General features: G+C 34.2%; 2 protein-coding genes across 2 annotated transcripts; one reads left to right on the top strand and one right to left on the bottom strand.

Annotated features, from left to right (window-relative positions):
• The first annotated feature begins 358 nt into the window (after positions 1 to 358).
• Positions 359 to 5,974, top strand: LOC128998803 (uncharacterized). The gene is made up of 5 exons (XM_054425160.1): positions 359 to 590; positions 2,942 to 3,037; positions 4,996 to 5,070; positions 5,527 to 5,601; positions 5,943 to 5,974. The coding sequence occupies exons 1-5, from the start codon at positions 482 to 484 to the stop codon at positions 5,972 to 5,974; spliced, it is 387 nt and encodes a 128-aa protein (XP_054281135.1). The 5' UTR covers positions 359 to 481.
• Positions 5,975 to 6,521: 547 nt separating this feature from the next.
• Positions 6,522 to 13,102, bottom strand: LOC128998802 (transmembrane protein 11-B, mitochondrial-like). The gene is made up of 3 exons (XM_054425159.1): positions 13,089 to 13,102; positions 12,038 to 12,270; positions 6,522 to 7,122 (listed from the first exon to the last, which is right to left on the bottom strand). The coding sequence occupies exons 1-3, from the start codon at positions 13,100 to 13,102 to the stop codon at positions 6,785 to 6,787; spliced, it is 585 nt and encodes a 194-aa protein (XP_054281134.1). The 3' UTR covers positions 6,522 to 6,784.
• Positions 13,103 to 16,428: the final 3,326 nt, after the last annotated feature.

Raw genomic sequence — 16,428 nt, 5'->3', positions numbered from 1 at the left:
AAATTCAGCCTTAGACTAATTGCGTCTTTATTTGAACACCTTAGCCACTTGTATTACAATAATACATTGTTTGTTGTTCCGTCATCCCAGCATATGTTTTTGAATATTTTTTTTTACTGTTCTGTCATCCCAGGAAAAATGTTTTTGGAGATTGCATTTGCTGTTCCAATACCAGCTAGAGCTAAATACTTATTGGATATAACATGTTTGTTCCATCATCCCAACAAAAAACATGCTCAGTGCTTACCGCCAATATCACGGTCTGACTTAAATTCAAGTAAATGAATATTTTTGCTGTTTGCTGTTGCTCCGTTGGAAGCTCACATTTTGCCCTTTTTACGCGCCTTTTAAACGCGAATAAAGAAAATTTGTGGTTAGGTTGATTTGAAAATAAGGTTCAGTGCATCTGCATGGTACTTAGTGCAGTTAAATAGATTTTACTTTAAAATTTAACTTAGATCACGGATAAACATCTTACAGTATGTCAGTAGATAGTGAAAGTGTTAGTAAGCGTGAGAGTAACCTCCCTAGGGAGCGGGAGCTAAGCTTACAACAACAGCACACAGAGCCATGCCGGGAGGAGGCGAGTGGTAAGACGATTATATTTTTGAACTACATTACCTGTACTTATTAGCTTATATCATTGAAATGCCATTTCGGTAGGTGTATGGCTCTGGGGAGTGGGAATTTGTAGCAGGGATTTTTCCCTAATCCTTGTATTTCCCCTACTTTTGTAGTAAAACAGTGCAAACCTGGTATCGCAACCCCCTACAACTTCCCTTTTTTATTTACAAGGGGAGAAACGCCCATAATATATTTTTTTCCTCCCAATTTGTCAGATTTATTATATCTACCTACCTACCTCAATACAAATAGGCTACACCAATTTTGCCATTTATCTGCCCCATTCTTCCGCTAGGGGGCTAAACCCCCTTTTCCCTACATGTAGGCCTATTGATCTGGGGTGTTTGTTGAAATGATGTTAGGGGATTGAAACCTTTGAGTACCTAGTCAAAGGTACTCAAAGGTTGCTTGAGTGAGAAATTCAACGGAGCAATCCCCGTTTCGCTATCTGCCCCCCTTTTTGAGTAATGGGGGGGGGTATGGCTTTTTATATTACTAGCAAAACCCCAATTATTTTCTTCTGAGATCACGTAAGACACCTGTGCTCTGGCGGTCACGGCAACACTCGTGAGCATATATTGTGGTCGCAGTGCAGTGATACCGTGATTCTATCCCTTGATCACGGCGAGGATGCGGAATATTACCCCCAGAAATGCTAACTAAGTTAATCAATATGGGAGCCGTGTCTGGGACAGGAATACTACCCTCCTCCATAGCAAAATATGATGCTATGTATTAAATTAAATTTCATACTTAATAATTATCATTCTAATTTTGATTCAAGTAATTTTGTTTGATAACAGCTAAGGTATATGGGGAATAACAAACAGAATTTCAAAATGTTACAGCAAGTTTGGTTAGTTAGGTTAGGTAAGTTTAGAACTGTTTGACAACAAAACTTGAGTGTCTGTGGCTGGAAAACTACCCATCCGATCTTTGACGTCAATATGACGTAGGAACCTGCTTGGGGGGGGGGGGTAATTGTCCGGGGGGCAGTCTTTGTCCGGCCACTCATCAGTGTAATACACATTACCAGTGATCGCGTCCTTATAAGGTTAAAGTGCACCATTGAAACACCGTCAATTATCAATAATTGAGATGGGGACGCCACCTAGGTGCGTATTTTAATCCAAGTATGTGTGAAGGATAAGTGTAGAATGGTGTGTGATGACCTGTGTAGCTTTTTTACTGACTAAGATCAGCGGTTTCATTAGTCAGGATAATTTATTTAAAGCCCAATGATCAGGAACAGCTGGATCCGAATGGAGACTCTGACAAGAGGGATAAATTCCCGGTCCATACCATATTCAAGTACACTTCACAGTCTCCATTTCGGCTGGCTACTGTGTATAGGCCTACATGTCTCTCAATTGCCAGCTTAATGCCAATAAAAGAAAATCAACTGAAAACATGTAGTAGCCGAGTCATCTAGTGTCTTATGACGGGTCTTCAATAAAACACGTCTTGCTGCTACAAAGTCCAGTTTATTAAGGAAGCGTCTAGGCTAGTTAACATGTGGGGTGGGGGTCATGCAAGTCGCGCCCTTATCATTTTTGACCTCTGGTCTATGGAACTTAACTAGCCAGAACAAATAACAATACATAGGCTATGTATTACAAATTATAATAATATGACATCTAGATACAGATCTGCCTAGTTAGATAGACATTTGAAATCAATCATGATTTTTAGAACTAAAATTGCAACCCTAAATCAGCTGACATTTTAAGTGGTGTATGCAATATTCCCTCTAAAAAATTACTACTCTTTTTACGTTACACACTTGTTGTAAAATTTTGTATTGTGAAGTTTGCTTATCGCAATTATAATTCATACAGGCACAGAGTAAATTTTGTAGTAGAAAAGATTGATGTCATCAAGTGTTTTCATTAAGCCTATCTGTTATTTTTGTTAGTGAAAAACTTATAAATAAAATTACATATAGAAATTCACTACGGTACCACTAAATTGTTATTTAGTTAACTACTTTATGGGATTATTTGGGGGTTACTTTCTGCACTAAAATTAAATATGTCTGGGCCGCCTTCCGTGGAAGAAAATTTCAATGAGGCCTACATGCCACACCTAGAAATCTGTGAATTCATACTAATCATTGAAACCATGAATTTTAGTTATACTGTAAAGAATACCTAGCTTAGCGGTTCTTGAAGTTATATAGGATAAGGCAAATAAACGTAGCCCATAATAAGTTGGTGAGTTTGCTATAGTGGTAAGGTAGCTGTATATATTTTGTGATAAGCCTAATTATAATACCACAGATTTTTTGTCCTTTCGAGCTTGTTGACATTTGTTGAAGGTACTTCTAACGACTTCCGACAATGGCAGAGCTCTATCAACTTAATGTGCGATGAGAAGATGGATATCGATCTGATCAAGTCTGAAATCGAGCTGCGTGAGTATAATTTAAAGCAACAAAACTTGTGTTTTTATATTTATCCTAAAAGTGGAAAAGAAACAGTTTCAACTGTAAACAGTTCTGATCTGGCTAATTTCTTAAAAGAAATAATGTTTGTATAGCTATAGTTTTAGTGAATTTCCCATATTTTTAATAAGCTATTACCGTAGGTCTCATGGTAAGACCTAGACCTAGGACCGATTTACTTTTTTTGTTTTTAGGTCCCCAGAAGCAAAAAAACTATATATATATATACAGGGTGCGACAAAAAAACCGATATATTTTCTGCATTGCACTGTTCAGCGACAGGTCGTCTGAGCGGTAGGGTTTGGCTCGTTGGAAAGTCTACACAATGCCATTATCTGTAGTAATAGAAGAGTGGTCTTCTGAGCAACGAGTGTTTGTCATCAAGTCGTTTTTAAAAGTTATGATTCAGTCATCGCAACTCAGTGACAGTTCCTTGTATTCTTCCTATTAGGTCAGTGGGGAGTTTCCGTCGCATAGCACAATCATGCGTTTGGTTACTAACTTTAGAAAAACTGCTTCTTCGTTGAAAAAAAGCTAACTAGCCGTCCAAATTATGATCAGACAAATAAACATTCGATAGAGTTTGTGCTGCTGTGGAAAACAGTCTTCGTAGGCCCACGCTGAAACAAACGCCTGCTTTGAATATGTTTAACTGTTTTGATACCCAAATTTTGATGTGGTGTTGATAATTTTCATTTCCACTGATAAATTTGAATTAATATGTTAACATTTTTTGATTATCCATACAAATATTCAAGATGAAACCCTTCCATGTCTACCTAATTAAAAGAATATATGGAACTGCTGCTGAGTTGCAATGACTGAATCATTACTTAAAAAAAAGCTTACAGCAGATTACCACTGTTTATGACTACAGATAATGGCATTGTGTAGGCATTCGAATGATTCAACCCCCCAACCAACCTTAGACAACCTGTCACTGAACAATTTACTGCAGAAAATAGGTCATTTTTGTACTGAACTCTGTATATATATATATATATATATAGAGTCAATATATGTGTCAGTGAACACGATAACTTTGTAATTTTTGTCCGATGTTGGTAGAACTTGGTTTAAAGGGGTAAGGCAGGATAAACTTGAATGAGTTTGCAAACCAGGATGATCAACTCATACACCAAACCCACATGGACCCCATAATTGGTGCAACCGTTCCTAAATCCGGTGCAAACCGTCCAAAAATGGTGCAACCATTTATAAATAAATAAATAAATTAATTAATTAATAAAAAAATGACGAGTGTTTTGTTTAGTCACTGGCTTTGGCCCAGTGTTACATCTGGGTAATTGGAGCAGGGTTTCATGGGGTAAAAATTGGTTTTTCTAATTTTTGACCCTCAAAAACACAAAATTTCCCAATTTTTCTCTATACCGTTTTAAAGAGATTAACAAAACCAAAAATTTAGTATATCAAAGTGTTTTTGTATATTGGCAATGTAGAAAATTATAAAAATTATAAAATTAAGATTCCTATTTTACTCTTATGGAGAATTTTATTAATGTTGTAGTTTGCTTGTTTATGGATATATTTTGATCCAACTTGGCAACTTTTTTATCTTATACTGAGCTATTATTATAAAAAAAAAACTTGATTATTTTCCTTATAGCAGCAAAACCTAGGTACTCGTTAAACCTAATGTTATTTAAACTTAATTGAAAATCAATTCAGAATGGAAATTTGCTTAGTACGCAGGTTTGCTGCAGCGGGGGTATTGTTTATTTCATACTAAGCGTTGTTTATTTAAAAAGCTTGATATAAACAATATGTGCGTTTTTATAGGCCTACACTCAACAAAACTAGTTGCTTGAGTTAATAATATAATGACGTTCCTGAAAGAGAACAACATTCAATTAAGTCACGGTTTCGATTTTTGAATGTAATTTGAATTTGAATGTTATTTTTTACAGCATTAGCAAAGAAAGGCTCTAAGGACTTTGATATCTATTGCATCCCTGGCATTCGCCCACTCGACCCTGATGCAGGTAATGGTTATTCTATTATGTTTGCCCATTTTAAATTGATTTTGATTACGACTTTGTGTTTCAGGAACTATAAAATCACTATATAATTAAGTGGTGTTGATTTGTATTAATGCTTTTTAAGATTGGTGCTGTTTTAACCTTCAAGCCAACACTAAAGGGGAATTCCTGTTATTTTGGATGTTTCTACCAATCCATCAATTAAACTGCCTAGGTTTATTTGAGAAAGTATGGCCAACCACTGTAATTTATATGAGTTGTAAAATAGAAAATTAAGTTGAAACTGGTATAAAAGTATTTTTCTTTAAGTATAAAGAAGCAAAACAAATCTAATTGTAAACATTTGAAAAATGCACTGACTATTTCTTCATTATTTATTAGGATCAAGTGGGATGATTTTTGGCCATGGTTTGAATCATCTACTGTAATGTATACATTTTGACAATGTTATATTTACAGCATTGGTAAAGGAAGGATCTAAGGACTTGGACGTTTGTTGCATCCCTGGAATTCGCCTACTCGTCTCTCCTGCAGGTAGGCTTAATTGTGACTATTGTTTATAAGTTTGCACATTTCAACCTGATATCCATTATGACTTAGAGGTAGGGAATTGTAAATGCACTATGTTGGTAATTATTCTTGTTGATTTTCATGAATTCATTTAAGAATGGTGCTCTTTTAACTTTCCAGCCAACACTAACTGGTCCCGGCTGTTAATTTGACTGTCTTTATCAATTCATCAATTGGAACAACTTTTTTTATAAAGAGAAAATAGTGAATCATCATAAAGTATAAGTTCTCTATTGGTTCTCATTTGTATATTATAACTTCTTACAATATTTATTATCATTAAAAGTTTTATTTCTAATTTTCAGCTAAAAAGAAGAAGGTGAACTTCCAAGAATAAGTTCTGATTAATAGTTTATCTTATGAATAAGTTACAAATGTATGAAATATTGTACAAAATTTAATGAATAAATAAATAAAATCAACCTAAAGAAAGCTCTTGATTAAGCGTAAAACTTTATAACACCTAGATGTTTCCAATTCAGGACTCGTTGCCTGTTGAAATAAAGGATTTTCATTTCATTTCATTCAGTATCACAGGTAGCCCAACATGCTTTAGCTCTAGAGTCCTTGGAGCCTAGACGTTCTAACTAAAAAAACCATTAAAAAACAACAAAGCAAATTTCTAATCTTACAGTATATTAGATATTTAATCTCACAGTATACTAGATATTTACATTATAATTACTGTGGTGTTTGAAAAACTATTTTTGGATATTAATTAACCCTCTTGAAATCACCTAAGATGACCACTAGCCTCCAAGGACTCTTTTCCAAGAAGGGAGTTTTCAAGCTCCTATCAATGAAAATGTACTATAATTTTGACTATACAGTAAAAAGAATACATGACATGTGAGGTGTGATGAACTAAAAGAAGACAAAATAAGTCAACTGTACGATACAATTTTTATTAAATATATAGAAACAAAGCTAAAGATTACAGTAAACCCTCGCCTGTAATCAATTGAAAACATAACATGGATTGTACTTAGCCATAGATATGTTACATTCATAAACAGCATACAAGAAAATGGAATTTTAGCAAAGAATCTTTATAACTTTTTAAATTCCTCGAAATATCTGGGAATAATCTCCTGCGTACAAAAATACTAACTACACTATTCTTTTAACAAAAGACTTCTTGTGTTTATTAAAACATGAAATTACAAAATTTCTGAACATACTGTGCAATACTGTTGCCACAGTCTAAACCAATGATGTAGATATTATACCCGGCCAGTATTGTAGATGCAAGTGTGACAGCTCTGTGTAGCAGTTTCTTTCGGAAGTTGTCTTTCTTGACAAGTATGACGGAAGAGGCGGAGAATAAGAAGTGGTCAGTGAGAATACATGACAGGTGTGGGTCTTCGCTCACTTGGTACTGACAACAAGGGTCCAACTGCCAGGAGATAGTGTACACCCCGGTGCACAGCAAGGACGTGCAAGCCAAGGGCATGAACAGGGCTGGTTTGTTTGGCCCCACAAAACCTATCAAATAAGACCAAAAATAATTTCTAGATAATACAGATTGACTGAGATTAGTTGAATCAGTTAACCTAATTGAAAAAGATAGCTAAACGTTTCATTCTCAATTTACATGAGTCACCATTATGTCAGCTGATATCAAAGAAAATGTATGGTTATGATTTAGATACAGTAAAGGAAAAACAAACAGCACATTTTTATTTTAATTTATGTGCTTTTTATTGTTCCCAGTAAATGTTGTTTTATTTTTATGACCATAAACGCTGATGTTTCTTTACAATGTAGTTTTGTAATTTAAATCAGAACAGTAACTTTAGGAATAAAGATGAAAAGTATCGTTCACAGCTTATACTAAAGAAATTTAGGACACTTTCTTAGTTAATTCCTGGTCTGATCGGCTTAGCCTCACACGTAAAATTATAAATTAAACCTTTCTTTGCTGGGCTTTGATTTAATAGATCCTTGAGCATTGAAAAATGTTACTTTTAATTATTTTAATTGACACTGTATCTACTTTTGAGCACCCAGAAAAAATCTATGCATTATTTTGTTACTGACTGAAAAAATCATAAATGATACAACCTCAATGTTTCTGTATTTGGTTCTTGATTTTTTTTTTAACTTGTAATTCACAAGAAAAATAAATTAGGTAAGATATTTAAAAGTTTAAAACACTGATATTGACTAACATAAAAAAAAACATAACACAAAGGAAGATGGTAGAACTGAAGCGTGTCGTGTTACTATAAATTATAGTAACGGTACAGGACTCATAGGATCGCTAAGGCTCAATATAATCAATCTAGTGTTGCGAGCGACATTCTGAGTTGAATAATAATGATCTTAAATTAATTACTGAGCCTAACCACATCCATATCACAGCCATTTTGATGATCTAATATTACTAATGCATCTAATTAATATTTTAATAAGTAAAAGAACAATGAAAACTTCCACTCGTACCTTGAGGGTACGAGTGTGCTCGAAAGTTTAATTTACATATTAAGCTAAAATAGTTAGGCTACTAGTTCCCTAAACCCCTTGATTCCCCCCTTCATGAAAAAAATTTAGATCATATTTATTTAACTAACCAAACCTAAGATAACTTATCGTTCGTAGACCATGTTCAGCGTTGACCAGGTCGCCTACACACCCAAACTCCAGGAGACAACTACTACTCTGTCTCTGCGCTTCCTACCCCCTCCCCAGTTCTCCAGTGATCAGCTGATCTTTACCGTCTGATGCGTCACCGCTGTGACGCAAGCGTCAAAGAACGTAATTATTATATAAACAATTTACCATCAAAGTATTTGTATAGGAAAGGGCGGTACAAGACCTATATTTTGGGGGATATGGAATACCCCCAGCTAAGGAACACATGTAAAATTATGTGCTTAAATAAGCTATTTTGAGACATAAAAATTAAATTTATCTAGGATAACGTGTACAAGCTTCATAGTTTATTTCAAGGTTCGAGAAGTTAAAAAAATAAATATGCAAAGTGAAGTTTTTGCATTATTAACCCTTTCAGTGCTATGAAACGATATATCGTTGTTTTAAAAATCTCTAAGGGATATAGAGAGGAAGGTTATTTTAACAAAAAGTAGCAAAACGGCCATTGGTGACTTGCATGTTCATAGGATACACTAACAACCACTTAGCTAAAAGATTCGCCCAATCCGATGATTTCGAGGTATATGTCTAAACCAAGGATTATGAACACCTCACTATGCCCCAGTGGTTGTAGTATATCGCTACAAACACACAGGTCACCAATTATTTGCCATGGGACGGGATTCGAACCCAAGCAGACGAATGCCACTGGCCAAGTGACACACGCCCTAGCCTTTTCGGCTATCTGTGCTTGAAGACTGTTGTCTGCGCTACAGATTGTTGTTCAATGCGTTACTAGGTAGCAGCACCAGTTAGTCACGGACTATTTAGATGATATTTTTTAGTTGAAACACAATAGTGATCATAAATATGTGTTCCTGAGACTTTGCTGCAAAACATTAGTTTCCCTAAAATGGCTATATTACAATAACCTCGTCCAACTATATCAAAGTTAAATTCAATATTACATTGTAAACTATATGTCTTTTGATTTTATGAGATTTTGGTTTCAAACAATGCTATCAACATTTGTAGGAAAACCAGGAAAATTGAAACAAAAACTAAGTTTTATTTAATGTTTTCAACAAATACCGGGATTTATCTTTGTTATATATTTTCCTAATGTCTTATTATTCAAACTTAACCTAATTAATAAAATAGTTACAACATTACAGTTAAAATTAAACAACAGGTATTGGAATTAAAAGGCAAACAAAACAGTCTTACGAAATATGAATTATTGGCCTAGCACTGAAAGGGTTAAGCCTTCTAGAATTTAATGACCTTGTGATTTTAACAAATATGGACTACCACAAAAATATAACACATTCAGATTACAATTGAATGATTCATAGAATTTATGTTTTTGTAATTGACTCTCCCACCAAGGTTATATCTACTCCCTAAGCATTATGGATTTCCGAAAAAAAAACCTTTCAACTGGTGCAGATATGCATGTCAAACAGAAAATGTATTACAAAATCAGACCAAGATTACGAAAAAGAACTGGTTTTATTGAAAAAAATGATTGAGAACTTGCACCCAGGGCTACAGATATACAAGGGCTGGCTCACTCCTTTGATGTTAGCGGTCGCCGCCTGATCCTACTTCCTCTACCCCGCCACTCCTCAGTGACGTAGCGGAGATACACCGGAGCGAGGCGTGACGGTAGCCTAGCACGGCAGTGCATATGTCGCCCGGCATCTACGCGCATATTAATAATTGTGTTTATAATAATGTAGTTTTATAGTGTGATTTTTAAAGCGGGCTTCGTTAACCCTCCAACTTGCAATGGGCGAACTCTGTAGTGGCAAGGAATTTTTGGTGACTTTGCAGTCATATTTTCGAAAATTCATATAAACTAAACCAACCGATCAAACCTATGAACCGTATTTATTATTTCCAGCTTGAAGTGTTCGTAATGAAATGAAGAATTTGAAAATGGCAACAAAATAAATATATATTGTAGAAAATATTGTCAGTAGGTAGAAAAATTGCTGCATGAACCGAAAATGTTTCATAAGATATACAAATTGTTTGGAATCAATTTCCCTACATGGAAATGTAAAAAGATTCCAATTACCATTTATACAAAGCTATAGCCCAAAAACAATAAAATGACAAGTTTCACGATTTTGCACAACAAATTTCAAATAAAAACCAAATAAATAAATGTATTATCAAGAGATAAAGTAAAAATAAACATTTTTAGTGTAAATAAATAAATAAATAAATGTATTTTATATAACCTCAATGAATCCTAAAAGGTATGAATAAGTAATAAATAAATACAATTAATAATCCATACATTAAGATACATTCGAGCAATACGAACACAGATATTACACAGTAACTTAATACATTGGATCAATAACTACAGTATTCTTAGCCATCGCTTTACATTCCACTCCCATCCTTAAATATCTACTACAGTTAATTTTTTACTTATTAAAATTTATGTTATACGTAATCCTATTTGAAAATCAATTACTTTTATAAAACACATTAATACCTAATAAAAAATGTCCAACATAGAGCTTAATAAACGCAAAATGTGCGGTAATACCAGAGCTCACACAGGCAAAGATATACGGTGCCGGGAGCCCGAGGTATCGCCGTGACGTCACAGCGGCGGAGTGGTGGGGAGCCACCTGGCATCACTTTCTGAGCTCGTGTGGCCTAGCCCTTGTATATCTCTAGCCCTGACTTGCACCCAACACAAATGTATTCTTGCCCAGTAAGCAGAAGTTAACCTACACAAAGTGCACTACCCAACTAAAATTGCGTTGCCCGTGGACATCACTCACTGCCACCGTGTCCAAGTAACATAGATTTGGCCTGCAGAATTCGTTCCAAGTGTTCTCATGTTGATTTGTAGCTATTCTTGAATATGATATCAGGTCCTCTAATTAATAAGTAAAAATTACTACTATTTAACCCTTGATCTGGTGGTATTTTTATGCTGTGGTGGCAAGGGTTTATATGCATGCCAGCACGAGGGTTAAATATTGAAATTTTTAAAATTGGCTCCAGTAATAATTGAATTAGGCATAAATTACTTTAATTTACAAATCCCAACATTTAACTCATATTAATCAATTTTCAACTACCTTTCAATCTTTGACTATAGATAATCCTACAACATCTTTATTCTTTATATTATTATCTTGATAAGCTTAATCTTCTTTATCCAATAGTCAATGCTTTCAATTTTCTAACTACAATGAATTAGGCTAATATTGAATGCTGAAGAAATAAATAAGGAGAAGAATGTGGCCGAATTCCACCTTGGAACACTGCAGTATATGCCTGAAATCGTTGGTCTGACGATCATCCCTACTTTTAACAACGAAAAAAAAAAGAAATAGTCAGTCTTGAACGATCCCAAGTTTATTTTAGAGTTTTTATTCATTCCTAACGTTCACTCCAAGTGTAGCCTCGGGTACACTTCCATATCTGTTGGCACAAACAATCGAATGAGTAATATCGATTATTCGATTGTTTAATTCGATACATCGTTTGCTTAGTTAGGTTAGGATAACCTTACCTTACTAACCAAACGATATATCTTACAATCGATATTTCCATTCGGTGGTTTGTGCCAACAGATATGGAAGTGTAACCGTAGCCTATAGACTACAATGAATTTGGTTAAACGATTTGCAATAAAGTTCCCCTCTAATTTATTTATAGTAACTTAGTTTATCTGTAAAAAAAATACCCCTCCCCCCCCGTGATCACTCCTCTGGGCCACCCTTGTGTATAGAAGTAGGCCCTAAGTTACATACCGAGTAAGAAGGCTTACCTGAGACAATGGCACCTAGACCAGCGTATACGGCTGTTTGGTGCAGAAAGTTTCCAACTGATATCCATCGAACTGTCTCATCACCCAGAGGTTGTAGTTCAATGACTATTGTGTGACAACCATCTTCTAGTGCCCTCTCCAGCTGGTCACAGCCATCTTGGTAGTTACGCAATTGATCAATCTCACTGCCACCAACGTCTCTGATGATGGCAGTATCTGACGTATCATAGTACCTATAATAACAGAATACCATGTAGGCTGCATTAGTTGTATCGATATTTCCATTCGGTGGTTTGTGCCAACAGATATGGAAGTGTACCCGTTGCCTATAGACTACAATGAATTTGGTTAAACGATTTGCAATAAAGCTCACCTCTAATTTATAGTTTGTAGAAATAGGCCAAAAAAGGACTTTTGTAGGCTTAAGAAGGCTTTTAATCCAATTAAAAACAATTTTTTATTTAACTTACAAAGGTCAGTCAAACTTTGATGTTTGAAAACTTTCATAATTTTCTTTGTCTCAGGGGTTCGACCATTTAAAAAGTACCTAACTTAAGTTGTTTTGTGTAAGCTAGGCTCTAAGTTAACTGAATACTAAGTTAGTACCGACTGAACAGACTCGTGCTAATTTGGAGTACAAATTAACCTTTGATGAGCCTAGAGCAAGTAAATCCACTAAAAATGACTCATCAAGTCATAAACTCAAAACCTAGGCAAAACTTAATGATCAAACATCCAGATCAAAAGTAATAGGATATAGCCTAGGCCTATGTAAAATTTCTTTTAAGTTTCCATTAATTACGTGTACCTAGGCCTACCGGTCCTGAGTTTAGAGTTAAGCACTAAGTCTAAGTATAAATATTTCATATTTTATAGACCAAGCAGTAGGCCTATTAAGTTAGTCCTAAACTTACAATGGGTACACACAAATAGGCCTATGAGTTCAAGAATTTGACCTGTAAGAATATATGCTACCGGTAACCTTAGTTCAGTCATAAAACCAAACAAAGGCAATGTAAAATGGAGATAATTTACTTATTTTATAAATTACCTTTCTTCAGCCATTGCGAAAAATGTAGGGAACCTCCAAAAGAAGAACTCTTTACTTTTATAGTAGTAGTGCTGTGTGCTGTGTGTAATAAATTACAATGCTCATGGGATTGATTGCAGGATTGGTATTGGTTCTGGTTACTGGTTGTTGTTGTTGCACGAACATGTGTTTTTTTTTAATATAAAGTGATATTGAAAAGATAGCTTATTTTATAACCATGCAGCTGCACTATTACAATTTTCAGCTGCACTAAACATTTCACACTGAAATGAGTGAAATGTGTGAAAATTGTATGAAAATTGTGTGAAATTTGTGTAAAATTAGTGTGAAGAAGTACACACAAATTCACATCACAGTCACAGTCAGTTGTTGTATACACTGTGTCGTGACTGATGTGATTGAACTGTGACGTGTTATGTGTGAATCGACTTTTATGTTGTCAAATACAACAGCTGGTTTCTTTTCAATGATATTTTTGGATTTTTCAAACGCCTGCTTGGTGACAACGTGAGTGTTTGTATACTAAGCACTGTTTATAACAATCAACAAAAATGGACGATGAACATTTGACAGAATATTGCGTTTTAATTAAAAAATTAAATGTAACATCAGTAAATAAAGAGTCGGAAAACTGACTGCAACCAATTGATTGACAGGTTGATTGATAAGTTACGGATGCAATTGAGACTGAACTGTGACTGTATCATGATAACATAAATTTCCTAATAATATTCAAACAGGGCGATTTAAATTTAAAACATGTATATAAGAATCATGTTGGTAATGACTTGTCATTTGAACAATTTAAAACAATCTTTGTCACCAATGCAGGGATAAAACGAAATATAGCCGTAGATAATATAGATATTGATTTATTTTTGATCAATTTTATAACGACTAAGAGGGTGGTAAGGGTATAAATAAGTGAAAGATTGAAGTTTTAACATTTACATTTATTCATTGTTCTATATCCTACAGGTTTATATATATATATACACATACAATTGATCCTGGGTTCTATGTCTTGGCAGTCCTGGCTATGTTTGATCAAATTTATAATGACCAAGCGCAAGAGTATTGATGCCATCTTCTAGAATAAACCTCTTGTCATCGTCAAAGGATAGTACTTTCTTGTTCATGGTCAAAGTTTGAAGATGATGATTTGTAGATTTAATTCTTGTCACATTCTCGTAGTAATCTTGCCCAGTTGCAAGACAGTTCAAATAATGTTGATGTCTAAGGAGATGTTTAACTGTAGCACCATTGGCTCCTTTAGCTTTCTTAACCTAGTCTAAAGCTTGCTTGTCTTCTTCATATAACCATTTTACAGGAATGTAAGAATATAACTTTGGTCTTAAACCACAATATTCATACATAATATGACCATCTAATTCGTCTTTAAACTTGCCTGTGACTATTTTTATTTTTATCAGAGTATAAGAAATGGTCTTTACTATATCCAGAGGTATCAAAATAGTGCAAGTCACATTATATTCCTTGTAAAAGTCCTCTGTAACTATAGAATACATTAAAGAATCTGTATCTGTCATAAGAAATCTTTTGTTCTTAAATTTTGACATATAATTATAGTGGAAATCATACATTATTACTTTACTTATATCCAAAATTGTCATACCTAAATATATAGGTTTATTAAACTTTACAACTAATTTATTTAAATGTATAGCATGTAAATTGTTATCAAACTTGTTGCTACAATCAAACCTTGGATTAGTTACATATTTTGTTAATAGTGACTCATCCTTGAGATATATATCACGAAACTTTCGTTGATCGACCAAAGAGACTATTATTTATCAATTTGTAAAAGTCTTTTTCGAAATCATTTTTAGCCCATTTTCGTTTTTCAATATTAAAATTAATATAGGGCGCAAGCCATTTAGACTGTCTAAATTTTAAAATTCGATGGTATTTTGTAACAACCAAACCCAATTCCTCATATTTTTGTAATGCTTTATAATGTAAAATATATTTAGTTTTGTCATTTAAATTAGGTATTAATTTGCCATTCATTTTCTCTGGTGCTAATAGATAGTCATTATGTAAATCATGTAAGCTTTTATCATATTTTAAATCAACTTCTAAAATGTATCCAAACTCATAATTTTGATTATTTTTGTATATTTTATAGTCTATCTCATTAGTCCAACGAAATCCATCCACAGGCAGTGGCTCGCACATTGCTGTAGAGTATAGTGAGTTACAGTCTAAATATATTAAATAGACACTCTCTTGGTTGGGGCATAGATAAAACATACTCCCTTAGTAGATTTCCCATCCTTATGGAACAGCTGAAGCCAATTTTATTGTTAGTTCTGTCCGTTTTTCTGTAGAGGTCGTGTTTTGTTTACAATTTGTTTCCCGTTATTACAGCCATTTAAAACCTCGTTTAACCAAATAATACGATCTAATCATAAACAATAACTTGTCCCCTAGTTATATAACCAAACAGTAAAGCACAAATCAAGAAATTAACCCTAAAATAATAGAAACAAAGTTTCGTCGACACTAGCGCCCAGTGTGGCGTACATGAACTAGACATGAAAAACGTGCTTCAAAATTTACAATGGGATGAGAAGTCTACTTGTGTTGGTTAGTCTATGGTTGGGGTCATAGTGTTCACCCATATATCTATTATTGGCTTTAGCGTAACGTGTAGAAATCATACTGACTCCTCCTCTAATCGCACTTTCTATGAACAAATGCATGTCAATATCTTAAAATAATTGTAATTTTATACCAGTCATTCTAAGACAGGCCTCCCATGTTTATCCAGGAAGTGAATACATATGTACGGGGTCCAGTTTGTAATCCTTTAAACACAGGTCTCTAAATTTCTCAAACACATCAGCCAGTAGCAATACATCTGTTTTAAGATATAAATCATGATATTCTTGTAAATGATTTATATTAAAATGGGTCCAGACATTTTTATCATGTTCGTATTCGTTGGAAGAGATATGTTCTTTAGTTAGAGTACTATAGAATGATTCAATCGGGGGTAGAGACTCTGCAAACTTATCTGGTCCCGTCATGAATTCATAGGGAAATACGCCTTTACGTTGTAGTAGTGGATTATCTATGAATCTAAATGTATTTAAATTGGAAGCAAATTTGTATAATGGAAGGGACAGAAAGTTATAGGAATCTAAAAATACTAAATCATCAACTGAGAATGAAATGTACTTTTCCATATCCTTGGCTATGCAATTTAATTTACGATTATGTTTTCCCAAGTGTTGCATTATTAAATGGCCATCGTATTTTTCAAGTTATGGAAGAATACTGGGATTTTCTTTGTTACTTTATTGTTTAAATT

Source organism: Macrosteles quadrilineatus, unplaced genomic scaffold (genome assembly GCF_028750875.1).
Source record: "Macrosteles quadrilineatus isolate MER2022 unplaced genomic scaffold, UCM_ALF_1.0 Scaffold_7__1_contigs__length_78375512, whole genome shotgun sequence".
Lineage (NCBI taxonomy): Eukaryota > Metazoa > Arthropoda > Insecta > Hemiptera > Cicadellidae > Macrosteles > Macrosteles quadrilineatus.
Note: the sequence above shows the minus strand (reverse complement) of the source record. Positions and strands in the feature narration are given on the sequence as shown.

What these genes read in the sequence shown, in the direction of transcription:
- LOC128998803 (XM_054425160.1), top strand. Translation starts at nt 482, where the DNA reads ATGTCAGTAGATAGTGAAAGTGTTAGTAAGCGTGAGAGTAACCTCCCT. An exon ending in CCCACTCGACCCTGATGCAG is followed by an intron (nt 5,071 to 5,526) that starts GTAATGGTTATT and finishes TTATATTTACAG; the next exon opens with CATTGGTAAAGGAAGGATCT. An exon ending in CCTACTCGTCTCTCCTGCAG is followed by an intron (nt 5,602 to 5,942) that starts GTAGGCTTAATT and finishes TCTAATTTTCAG; the next exon opens with CTAAAAAGAAGAAGGTGAAC.
- LOC128998802 (XM_054425159.1), bottom strand. An exon ending in TCTAGGTGCCATTGTCTCAG is followed by an intron (nt 7,123 to 12,037) that starts GTAAGCCTTCTT and finishes CTTATTTGATAG; the next exon opens with GTTTTGTGGGGCCAAACAAA.